Genomic DNA, 13,405 nt, shown 5'->3' with positions numbered 1-13,405 from the left:
GGCAAGTCCTTTTTATTTGTTAAAATAGTTTCACTTAAGTGGTATTTCAATTTACGTAATTCTTCAGCTAAAGCATCTTGTGTAATATCTATCTATAAATATATGATGTCTTTGAGCACCAGGAATTTTATTTAATAACATTCTAAAAAAAATTTCACATTCTAAAAGTGTAACGGAATTCTGATTGATATTTGAAAGATTTGGTCTTATTAATTTTTCTATTGTAAAAGATTTATAATAAGGTAGAATTCCACAAATATAGTTCGAGTCTATTATTATATAAACTCTTATATCCATTTGGTTGGTTTCTTCGAGTTGTAAACAATAAATCCGTTGATATTTTATAATCTCTGATTTCTTCTTCTAATTTTTGAATTTGATAATAGATTCATCCACACAAATTTGCTCTCTCGGTATGAAATAATTTAAAAATTTGGAATTTATATAATCGAAGAAGCAACTGCAAACGTGTTTTTGAATTTGCTTGTTGTGTTGAAATTGTTTTTAAGTGAAGCATCCAAAAAATCTGATTGAATCTATTTTTCGTAAATGTATTTGAATAAAAAGGGATGTAACTATTTATATAATATAATACTATTATAATATTATATATAATACTATTTCTTGATCAATATTCTTGTAAATTTGTCAAAGACATTGTTTCCATATTTATTATAAATCCAATAAATCTCCAAAATTCTTCGATAATCACATCACGCCAAGTTCGCCAAATCGAATGCAATGATGCTTTTTCTTCTAATTTTTTTATTATATAATTATTTGTTTCGCGCACTATTTCATTAATAAGTTCATCAGTGAAAAATAATTTAAAAAAATCTAATGGTTCAATTATATTCGAAGATACTTGTGGTCCTGCAGATTTTTCGCCGGATACAAATTGTATTTTTCGTAGTATATCTTTCGATTCTGTATATGTCTATTTGGAACTTTCTCTTCAGCGATATCTTCACTCGAACTATTCCTTTCACATTCACTATTTTATTCTCATATTTATTATTCTATTTTTCACTTTCTTATACCTTTTATTTCATTTTCATCTTCATCATTGCTTTCTCTATCGTTAATTTTTTTATGAATAAAAAATAATTTTGTCATTCAATAATGAAAAATCAAATTCGTCTTCACTAGAATTAATTTTATTACTTTATACCATATTTAAATAACTCAAATACTTTGAAAATAGTATTTCTATTGCCACGATTGTCAAATTCGGACTAATGCCGAAGATGCAATTCGACCCGTGATCATGATTTAATTTGAGATAAAATCCAGCCATTTGACAATATATAAGATAATATGTAAATCAATATATAAGATAATATGTAAGCAATTTAGAAAGCTATTTATGAAGCGAAATTTTAAAAAAATCAAACATAAATAAATATTGCCGCCGTTCAAGTTACATCAATTCAAGTGATGCCAGAGAGTCACCGTTGGAGTTACAGCACTAACTCAAGTGGTGACCGAGAGTCACCGTTGGACATGTTGGAGCGCAAAGGATTAAGTTTGTATAGAATGAAATATTTCTATCTTTATTACATCGCGGTTCATTTCTTTTCATCTCGCTTTATCTAATGTAAATTTCATATTAAAAAAAGTACTAAATCAAAAATAGAATTCGTTTATATGAAGTTCGATTATTTCTAATTTAATAAATCAGCTTTAATCAATTTTTTACAAAATTTTTGTGTTTGTTTTGACTTCTAAAATCGATAGATGTCTTACTTGAACCTATACGTAATTCATTCATTGTACATAATATGAAATGCTATTGCAATATATATCATAATATATCATAATATATCATAATATATCATAATATAACTTATTTTAACGAAACGTATATATGTATTATTGCATTATCGACATTATATACATCATCAAATATACTATATAATTTGTAAATTATTTATTATAATGTTATATTATATAGAATATAATTATAAATATATATATGTAATTATATTATATATAATATTTATTTATTTTATTATAATTCAATTTTATTATGTTAAGTTTTCAATTATTCAACTATAATATTTTAAAATTTTTCTATATATTTTATATTACTTCTATCTTTAATTTTTCTGTTATATTTGATAAATGTCATTTTTATCTCAATAATAATAGCAATGACTTGCTATAATTGAATAGAATCTTATACAAATATTTCAAGAAATTAAATTTTTTGCAATTAATTCATTAAAAGATTTTATTCATATGAAATTAATTTAAAAATTTTGTCTCATTTTTTCTCAAATCAATAAAATGTAAAAATAAAAAAATAAATATTTCTTTGAAAAGTTTGGCTTATAAATAAAAATATATACCTAATATCTTTTTCTTATAATAGAAATATAATTTTAAATAATATATATAATACATATAAAGATAATTTTTTTACGATTTCATTAAATTATTAAATGAAATGATTAAATTGAGCAAATATGAAAGCGAACAAAAGACGCTGCAAATTAACGAAACTATTCATATGGATTATCAAAAAAAATTGAATGTAAACAAAGTGGAGAATTGCTGCGGATACATGATGTCGCAAACTGCTTATCTATATTAGAAGACTAGAAACGGAATGTTTAGATTCTCATTTAGAATTGGGTTAAAAGTAGTCTATAAAATCTATAAAATCTATAGATTTTTTATTAGTAATTATTACACACATAATAAATTACTTAATATTAATATTGATATTTCGTAGAAGTTTTTGTCAACATTATAATTATTATATATAATTAATATTTTGTAGAAATATTTGTAAATAAATATAATATTGTTTTAAAAATTCTTTTAATTATTTGCAAACACGGTTTTGATGATCAGAATTTGAAAAATATGATGATTAAAATAAATAAAAACATATGATTTGGATAAATATTAAAATAATATAGTTTATTTTTTATTAATATTATAATATTTCATTTTTCTTTAGCTTTCCAAGAACGTAACTATTTTTTCTGTTAAGTATCCTGAATCTTTCTGCAAAATTGATCAACTATTATGAACATACTAAACAATGAATGATAATTACTAATTATTTCGTCGCTATTATAATTCAAGATACTATTATTAATTAAAATGATTAAATTTAATTATTTGAAATAAATAGAAATGATTATGATAAAATAATTTGCATGTATTTTAACATATACAATGAATAACATATACGTGAAATATATATATTATTATTGTAAATATATGTAATGAATTTTTTATGATTTATTCTTTTGAAAAATATGTTATTAATAAATAATGATTTATTAGAAGAAAAATATTATTTAATGTTATTTATAATATCGGAGGATATATCATTTTTTTGAAGTCGAATTTTCGATCAAAATATATTCTTATCAATTTTTTTGTTCTTCTTTTTCTGCACATAAACGAAAGCTTCTCGGTGGAGATGAAAGTCGGGTCTGCGATTCCTCGGAATCTGTTTTGCATGGTGCTAATCCGGTGTTTTTATATTGAAAATTGCCGTACATATATCCACACAGAGGGCAGAACATACGAACTTTCTTCGCACGTTTCATTATCAATGGTACAAAACAAAGCGGCCAACATCTATTATGAATTATGTATAAATGAAATTAAATTTAAAATTAAAAATATTTTAAAAAACGAATTTCTTTAGAAATTATTTTAATTATTTTTTAGATAAATGTCTAATTTAACAATCTTTCTGTCATTTTGATATCATATTTTTATTCATTTATAAAATATAGATAAAATATAGATAAATTGTATTAATTTTATAAACAATAAAAACAAAATAAATATATATTGTTATATCTATTACACAAAAACACTGAAAATGAAAGAAAATATAATATATTCATAGAGTGATTAAACTAAATCAATAAAATATTTTCAAAATTTAGAGTAGTTAAACTAAACAATTATCTTATATTCCTATAGCATTATTTTAGATAATTTCGATATTATTATAAATTCTATCAGAAATTATTTTATTACAATATATTTAAAATTATATAAGATTTAATTTATCTAATTTTATATATTTCATTAATAGAAAGTAATGAAAATAAAAAACGAAACAAATCTTAATAAACTATGTGTGGAAAAATGATAATTTTTTGAGAAGCATAGTTGCATTATTCTCATTTTTATTTGTTTCTCATATATATTTTCAAATTTTTACTATCATAAAATTTCGAGAAAAGCAGAACAGTTACATTCGTGACGTTGATAAATGCGTTTGTTCGCGGCAGCTTCTGTTGATATAATTTAATTTAACATGTTTTTAGTTCACTATACCGAAGCTAAAGTTTATTTCAGAAATTATTCTAGAAACTATTTTATAGTATAATATTTAAAAATTAATTTTTTTTTTCGCTTCATATCTCAATACCTCAAATTTCATTTCGAAAATGTATGAATATCGTTAAAATTTTTTTTATTTGTATTTTTTATTTTTTATTTTTTAACTTTTAATAATTCCTAATAATGAATTTTTTCAAATATAAATTTTGATATTATATTTTTATCGAAATTTATTAAAATTTTCAAAAATTATATCATTTCTATAGAATTCATTTATTTATAGAATATTTACGATGAATTTGCAAATAAATTGAAGAAGCTTTCGCGGTTACTCATTAATCTTTTATCCTGACGCGGAAAGCTGAACGAGCAGACAGGAAGCGTGAAATTAATTGTTGGTTACCTGCACGCCAGCCAAAATCTGTCTGCCCTAAATTCCAAATCATCGCCATACGTGCATATCAAGTAAAAATTTAAACTCGTTAACTGAGTTCGTCGAAATATTTTTAATGTGGATTTTATAAAAATAATTTAAAAACAAAATAATGAAAATTTTTATGGTTGTAAAAATAACAATTATATTTTTCAAAGAAAAAAGATAATCGAAAATTAATAGTTCCAATTAAAGATTTCCAATAAAGATTAATTATTATTGTTATTACTGTATGAAATTTGTTATTATTGTATGAAATTTATAATACTTAATAATAATTCTACATACCCTAAAAGACACAGAGCACCAATATGAGAAGTCGTCAACTTGTCTCCTCGAGTATGAAGAGTCGGTATTGCTTCCTTATGACATCGAGGGCAAATTTTTTTTTCATTATGGGATTTCCATGTGTCCACTGTACAAGAGATTTAAATAGTAAACGATTCGATATTCTTCTAATTTATTCAAATGATCGATATTTAAGAAACATTACCACGAGTGGCATAAACTTTTTTTGTTTCACTTTTCTTAGAATTGCTGTCTGTGTTACCAAACGATTGCAGTTCTGTAATCTTTGACGCTGTTTTTTTGGTCGTTATTTTTGGCCCCTCTTCTTTCTGGTTTAAATATTAATATAGTAATGAATATAAGTTTAATAATTATACTTAATTTTACTATTCAAATAACATTAATAATTATTTTTACTCTTCTTTCTTTACAAACATTAATATAAACAATAAGAATAAATTTAATATTAACAACATTAATAAATTTTTATTGATATTTTAAATTTATAAATATAATTTATAAATATATTTAACAAAGAATATTTTTAGTCGAAAGAATTAAATTATAATATAAGAAAAAGTGAAAAAATCATTAATGTTTAAAAGGCTTTGTAGAAAAATATAAAATTAAAAATGGAAAAAATTCTTAATGAACTTCAGTAGAATTTTAATAAAAAATTTTATAAGCTCCCATAAAATATGCTTCATTAAATCACATTATTATACGATATTATTTATAAGATATTTTAAAAATTTGAAAATAAGATAAAATTTTTAAATAAAATATAAATCTAAAAAAAATACACATTATGTATATTATTTTTTCATTAACAAAAATCTGAAATGATATTATCAATCAAATTATGTGTGATAATTCAAATGAAGAATATTAAATAAAATTGATTATTTTTAAGAAAAAAAAAATTGTTTACCTGAAGCAAATATTGGTTAGAACGTTTTGGATGAAATTTACGAATATGTGCAAGAAGACCGTTCGTATCTTTTCCTTTGTTGCTTACTCGTTTGTCACACACAGGACACCACGTAGCCACGTACGACTGTGATAAGGATAGAATATGATATAATATAGGATTCTAACCTGTACAAATTAACGAGCGTTTTCTTCATTACTTAACAATTAGATAAAGTATTTTTGCAAAAAGATAAAACAACCTGTGTTTGGCATATCATATCTTCAAGCACGTAATTCTTTGTTTCGTTGTGAATTTGTTGTACATTTTCATAAAAATAAATAAACTTTTTACGGTAGAATTATGATGATAAGATGAAATTATGTGTGTTTTCGTAAGTATGCTGAAATTAGATACATAATACAAATTAATATATTCAAATAACTTCAATATCATAGATTATATCGATAATTTCTTGAATGCGAGAATAAAGTAATATTTTATTCTCTGTGCAGTATATTTTAACTTAATTTTAATGTTTTTTATTTTATACTTGTCATAAAGCTTTTCTTTTTTTTTATTTGTAAGAAGTTTTAAATAATTTAATTCAAATATGTTTATTAATATTTATTATTAATAAAACTTTTTTACTTTTCGTTAACACATATCTTTTGATTGTCATATGTTTTACTTCCATCCAATTTTCCATTAATTTTATATTTCTGTACTTTTTATTTTTCAAGAATAATCAAAAATTTATAATAATATTTTCAATAAATATAGAATTTAGAAAACTTATATATGTTGTTAAGATCAGCTTCTTGAGTTTTTCAAAAGATTATAGCTCGTTACTTATTAAAAAATTATCAACAAAAAATATTTATATATAGAGGACCTTTTCGATGTTAGATAAATTAGGTTAGATATATATTATCAAAGTCGCGGTAATCATCTGTGTGATTTTTTTGATATCATTTCTTATTCGTTAAAAAGTTACAAAATGTTTAAATATTCTCCAAAAATGATTTTGACAATATATAACAAAATCAAGATTATCAAATGCCTTAAATTTAATAAAATATCTAAACCCATTTTCATTTTTCATTTTTCGATGATATATTATTAAATAAATGTTATATATATATATGTTGTGTATATATATATTTCTTTCATAGCACATGTATTATTCAATGATTCATAAAGATAGAGATAAATTGTTAAATAATTCGTAATTGATTTCTGTTACTAAAAGTCTGTTAATTAAAGAAAGTCTTATTACCAATTAATTAATACTCGCTACTTAAATTGTTGTAAATGAATTCGAAGATAACTATTTCCTACATTGTTAAAAAACATTATTTTCCTCTCTAATGCTTTATTATTTCTTATAATCTAAATATTGTTTCCTTATAAGATAAAAAAAAAGAGATTGAAAAAAAATTGAACGAGATAAAAATGCAGAAGCTTTGTCGCTTGATAAAAGTTAGTCGTTAAATCAAAAAAGTGAGTTTCGAATGAAGTAATCTTAAAGAAAGAGAAGAAAGAGGCAAAGAAAAGAAGCTTTTGCTGAATGTAGTACGAGAAATTCAAACTAAAGTCGAAATTTCGAAGACAAAAGATCGTACAAAAGCTGATCATCGATGGCGAACACGCAATGATTCAATACGCGATCTTGTATTGTAACTGCAGTGATTTTAGAGTTGATATTTTGGCGATTGATTTTTGAATCTTATTATTGGATCATATTTCTATTAAATCATAAATTATGTCGTTCTTATCATAGATACTTTAGACAGAATATTGAAACGAAAAAAGTTTAAGTGTAATTCTAAAGTTTAAAAGTAAATTCTAAAGATTAAATAAATTCAAAAATTAAGGACTTGTGAAGTGATCTGCTTTTATTTCAACAATTTGAATACCTCCAATAGCCTGACAATAATTATGAATAGGCATGCTTTTCTTAACGCTTTCCAAATCTTTTAAACAAAGAGAATCGTGATAGTTAGCCGCAAAGAATTAAAGAACCATCATTCGTTCACTTCGAGTTCATAATCTAAACGAATATATATTATATATTATATATAATATATAATAACAGTCTTATGGTAAGTAGTCTTTCGAACAATAATTTTAGTTCAGGCATTTGCATAATATCCAAAGTTATCTTTCGATTTTAATAAAAATATCCAAAAATATTTGTATTAATCCTTATTTTCAAGTTACAAAGAATTAATTTTGCATCAAATAAAACAAAATGAAAGAAGCGAGACAGTTTATTCCGTTACAGTTCGCTTCATCCAGTGCAAAATTAATCTTTTTGGCACAGATTCTTCTGAACTGTCTTAAAAATTAAGTATCTTTGTATATTTATATTGTAACAAAAATTCTGATAAAATTTTTTTATAAAAAAATTTTATCAGAATTTTTTGTTACATATAAATATACAAAAGATACTTTAATTTTTAAGACAGTTCAGAAGAATCTGTGCCAAAAAGATAATTTTGCACTGGATGAAGCGCAAACTGTAACGGAAATAAAACTGTCTCGCTTCTTTTCATTTTGTTTTATTTGATGCAAATTAAATTCTTTGTAACTTGAACAATAAGGATTAATACAAATATTTTGGATATTTTTATTAAAATCGAAAGATAACTTTGGATATTATGCAAATGCCTGACTAAAATTATTGTTCGAAGAACTACTTACCATAAGACTGTTATTATATATATATATATATATATATATATATATTCGTTTAGATTATGAACTCGAAGTGAACGAATGATGGTTCTTTAATTCTTTGCGGCTAACTATCACGATTCTCTTTGTTTAAAAGATTTGGAAAGCGTTAAGAAAAGCATGCCTATTCATAAATTATTGTCAGGCTATTGGAGGTATTCAAATTGTTGAAAATAAAAGCAGATCACTTCACAAGTCTTAATTTTTGAATTTTTTTTAATCTTTAGAATTTACTTTTAAACTTTAGAATTACACTTAAACTTTTTTCGTTTCAATATTCTGTCTAAAGTATCTATGATAAGAACGACATAATTTATGATTTAATAGAAATATGATCCAATAATAAGATTCAAAAATCAATCGCCAAAATATCAACTCTAAAATCACTGCAGTTACAATACAAGATCGCGTAAAAAAATTTTATCAGAATTTTTTGTTACATATAAATATACAAAAGATACTTTAATTTTTAAGACAGTTCAGAAGAATCTGTGCCAAAAAAGATAATTTTGCACTGGATGAAGCGCAAACTGTAACGGAAATAAACTGTCTCGCTTCTTTTCATTTTGTTTTATTTGATGCAAATTAAATTCTTTGTAACTTGAACAATAAGGATTAATACAAATATTTTGGATATTTTTATTAAAATCGAAAGATAACTTTGGATATTATGCAAATGCCTGAACTAAAATTATTGTTCGAAGAACTACTTACCATAAGACTGTTATTATATATTATATATATATATATATATATATATTCGTTTAGATTATGAACTCGAAGTGAACGAATGATGGTTCTTTAATTCTTTGCGGCTAACTATCACGATTCTCTTTGTTTAAAAGATTTGGAAAGCGTTAAGAAAAGCATGCCTATTCATAAATTATTGTCAGGCTATTGGAGGTATTCAAATTGTTGAAAATAAAAGCAGATCACTTCACAAGTCTTAATTTTTGAATTTTTTTTAATCTTTAGAATTTACTTTTAAACTTTAGAATTACACTTAAACTTTTTTCGTTTCAATATTCTGTCTAAAGTATCTATGATAAGAACGACATAATTTATGATTTAATAGAAATATGATCCAATAATAAGATTCAAAAATCAATCGCCAAAATATCAACTCTAAAATCACTGCAGTTACAATACAAGATCGCGATTTTCTTGTTGTAGAAAACTTTGATTCCTCCCAAAGTCGAGGTTTCTGCCAGAATTAACAGAAAATGAAATTTTCGTAAGACATTCGTTTACCGCTCGGTTTTCGAACCACGTGTTGGCAGTATCACAATTTCGATGTATACGACGCTTGATTTCATATAAATCGACGTTTCTGCAAGAAGTAACAGAAAATTATTGAAAATTTCGGAAAAAATCGTCGCTCGGACTGATTTCGAAAGAGCGATTTGCAGAAAATCGATTTCGTGTATAGAAACTTGAATTCCTCCCAAATCGAGGTTTCTGCCCGAGAATTAAAAAGAAAATGAATTTTCGGAAGAATTCGTCTTACCGCTCGTTTTCGAACCAACGTTTCGCAGTATCACAATTTCGTATGTATTCGACGCTTGATTTCATAATAAATCGAACGTTCTGCACAGAAGTAACAGAAAATTATTGAATTTCGGAAGAATCGTCGCTCGGACTGATTTCGAAAGAGCGATTTGCAGAAACATCGATTTCGTGTGTAGAAACTTGAATTCTCCCAAATCGAGGTTTTCTGCGAGAATTAACAGAAAATGAATTTTTCGTAAGAATTCGTCTTACACGCTCGTTTTCGAACCAACGTTTGGCAGTATCACAATTTCGTATGTATACGACGCTTGATCTTATATAAATCGACGTTATTGCACGAGAAGTAACAGAAAAATTATTGATTTTCGGAAAAAATCGTCGCTCGGACTGATTTCGAAAGAGCGATTTTGCAGAAACATCGATTTTCGTGTATAGAAACTTGAATTCCTCCCAAATCGAGGTTTCTGCCGAGAATTAACAGAAAATGAATTTTCGTAAGAATTCGTCTTACCGCTCGTTTTCGAACCAACGTTTGGCAGGATCACAATTCGTATGTATTACGACGCCTTGATTTCATATAAATCGACGTTTCTGCACAGATAGTAACAAAAATTATTGAATTTTTCGGAAGAAAATCGTCATCGTACTGATTTCGAAAGAGCGATTTGCAGAACATCGATTTTTCGTATGCTAGAAACTTGAATTCCTCCCAAATGCGAGTTTCTGCCGAGAATAACAGAAAATGAAATTTTCGTAAGATTCGTCTTACCGCGCGTTTTCGAACCAACGTTTGGCAGTATCACAATTTCGTATGTAACGACGCTTGATTTCATATAAATCGACGTTTCTGCACAGAAAGTAACAGAAAATTATTGAATTTTTCGGAAGAAATGCGTCGCTCGACTGATTCGAAAGAGCGATTGCAGAAACATCGATTTTCGTGTGTAGAAACTTGAATTCCTCCCAAATCGAAGGTTTCTGCCGAGAATTAAAAAGAAAATGAATTTTTCGTAAAGAATTCGTCTTACCGCTCGTTTCGAACCAACGTTTCGCAGTATCACATTTCGTATGTATACGACGCTTGATTTATATAAATCGACGTTTCTGCACAGAAGTAACAGAAAAATTATTGAAATTTTTCGGAAGAAATCGTCGTCGCTGATTTCAGAAGAGCGATTTCAGATGAATTCCTCAACAAATCGAGGTTTCTGCCGAGAATTAACAGAAAATGAAATTTTCGTAAGAATTCGTCTTACCGCCGTTTCGAACCAACGTTTGGCAGTATCACAATTTTCGTATGTATACGACGCTGATTTCATATAAATCGACGTTTCTGCACAGAAGTAACAGAAAATTATTGAATTTTTCGGGAGAAGAAATCGTCGCTGGACTGATTTTCGAAAGAGCATTGCAGAAACATCGATTTTCGTGTATAGAAACTTGAATTCCTCCCAAATCAGGTTTCTGCCGAGAATTAAAAAGAAAATGAATTTTCGTAAGAATCGTCTTACCGCTCGTTTTCGAACCAACGTTCGCAGTATCACAATTTCGTATGTATACGACGCTGATTTCATATGAATCGACGTTTCTGCACAGAAGTAACAGAAAATATTGAATTTTTCGGAAAAAATCGTCGCTCGGACTGATTTCGGAAAGAGCGATTGCAGAAAACATCGATTTTCGTGTAGAAACTTGAATTTCCTCCAAATCGAGGTTTCTGCCGAGAATTAACAGAAAATGAATCCGTAACGAATTCGTCTTACCGCTCGTTTTCGAACCAACGTTGCAGTATCACATTTCGTATGTATACGACGCTTTATTATATAAATCGACGTTTCTGCACAGAAGTAACAGAAAATATTGAATTTTTCGGAACAATCGTCGCTCGGACTGATTTCGAAAGAGCGATTTGCAGAAAACATCGATTTTTCGTGTTAGAAACTTGAATTCCTCCCAAATCGAGGTTTCTGCCGAGAATTAACAGAAAATGAATTTTCGTAAGAATTCGTCTTACCGCTCGTTTGCGAACCAACGTTTGGCAGTAATCACAATTTCGTATGTATACGACGCTTGATTTCATATAAATCGAACGTTCTGCCACAGAAGTACACAAAATTATTGAATTTTTCGGAAGAAAATCGTCCGTATGATTTCGAAAGAGCGATTTGCAGAAACATCGATTTTCGTATGTAAAAACTTGAATTCCTCCCAAATCGAGGTTTCTGCCGAGAATTAACAGAAAATGAAATTTTCGTAAGAATTCGTCTTACCGCGCGTTTTCGAACCAACGTTTGGCAGTATCACAATTTCGTATGTATACGACGCTTGATTTCATATAAATCGACGTTTCTGCACAGAAGTAACAGAAAATTATTGAATTTTTTCGGAAGAAATCGTCGCTCGACTGATTTCGAAAGAGCGATTTGCAGAAAACACGATTTTCGTGTGTAGAAACTTGAATTCCTCCCAAATCGAGGTTTCTGCCGAGAATTTAACAGAAAATGAATTTTTCTTCGTAAGAATTCGTCTTACCGCGCGTTTTCGAAACCAACGTTTGCAGTATCACAATTTCGTATGTATACGACGGGCTTGATTTTATATAAATCGACGTGTTCTGCACAGAAAGTAACAGAAAATTATTGAATTTTTCGGAAGGAATCGTCGCTCGACTGATTCGAAAGAGCGATTTGCAGAAACATCGATTTCGTGTGTAGAAACTTGAATTCCTCCCAAATCGAGGTTTCTGCCGAGAATTAACAGAAAATGAATTTTCGTTAAGAATCGTCTTACGCTCGTTTTCGAACCAACGTTTGGCAGTATCACAATTTTCGTATGTATAGACGCTTGATTCATATAAAATCGACGTTTCTGCACAGAAGTAACAGAAATTATTGAATTTTTTCGGAAGAAATCGTCGTCGACTGATTTCGAAGAGCGATTTGCAGAAACATCGATTTTCGTTGTAGAAACTTGAATTCCTCCCAAATCGAGGTTCTGCGAGAATTAACAGAAAATGAAATTTTTCGTAAGAATTCGTCCTTACCGCTCGTTTTCGAACCAACGTTTGGCAGTATCACATTTCGTATGTATACGACGCTTGATTTCATATAAATCGACGTTTCTGCAAGAAGTAACAGAAAATTATTTGAATTTTTCGGAAAAAATCGCGCTCGCGACTGATTTCGAAAGAGCGATTTGCAGAAACA

General features: G+C 26.9%; 1 protein-coding gene across 1 annotated transcript; it reads right to left on the bottom strand.

Annotated features, from left to right (window-relative positions):
* Nucleotides 1–3,339: 3,339 nt before the first annotated feature.
* LOC107964769 lies at nt 3,340–6,778 on the bottom strand. Its single transcript, XM_016913234.2, has 6 exons — nt 6,603–6,778; nt 6,214–6,354; nt 5,973–6,098; nt 5,247–5,370; nt 5,042–5,168; nt 3,340–3,600 (listed from the first exon to the last, which is right to left on the bottom strand). The coding sequence occupies exons 2-6, from the start codon at nt 6,229–6,231 to the stop codon at nt 3,387–3,389; spliced, it is 609 nt and encodes a 202-aa protein (XP_016768723.1). The 5' UTR covers nt 6,232–6,354; nt 6,603–6,778; the 3' UTR covers nt 3,340–3,386.
* Nucleotides 6,779–13,405: the final 6,627 nt, after the last annotated feature.

The sequence above is a fragment of the Apis mellifera genome, linkage group LG7, assembly GCF_003254395.2.
Source record: "Apis mellifera strain DH4 linkage group LG7, Amel_HAv3.1, whole genome shotgun sequence".
Classification (NCBI taxonomy): Eukaryota; Metazoa; Arthropoda; class Insecta; order Hymenoptera; family Apidae; genus Apis; species Apis mellifera.
Note: the sequence above shows the minus strand (reverse complement) of the source record. Positions and strands in the feature narration are given on the sequence as shown.

Coding starts and splice junctions, on each gene's coding strand:
- LOC107964769 (XM_016913234.2), bottom strand. Junction 5,371..5,972: donor CTAACCAATATTTGCTTCAG/GTAAACAATTTT, acceptor TATTTAAACCAG/AAAGAAGAGGGGCCAAAAAT. Junction 3,601..5,041: donor GGTGCTCTGTGTCTTTTAGG/GTATGTAGAATT, acceptor AATTCATAATAG/ATGTTGGCCGCTTTGTTTTG.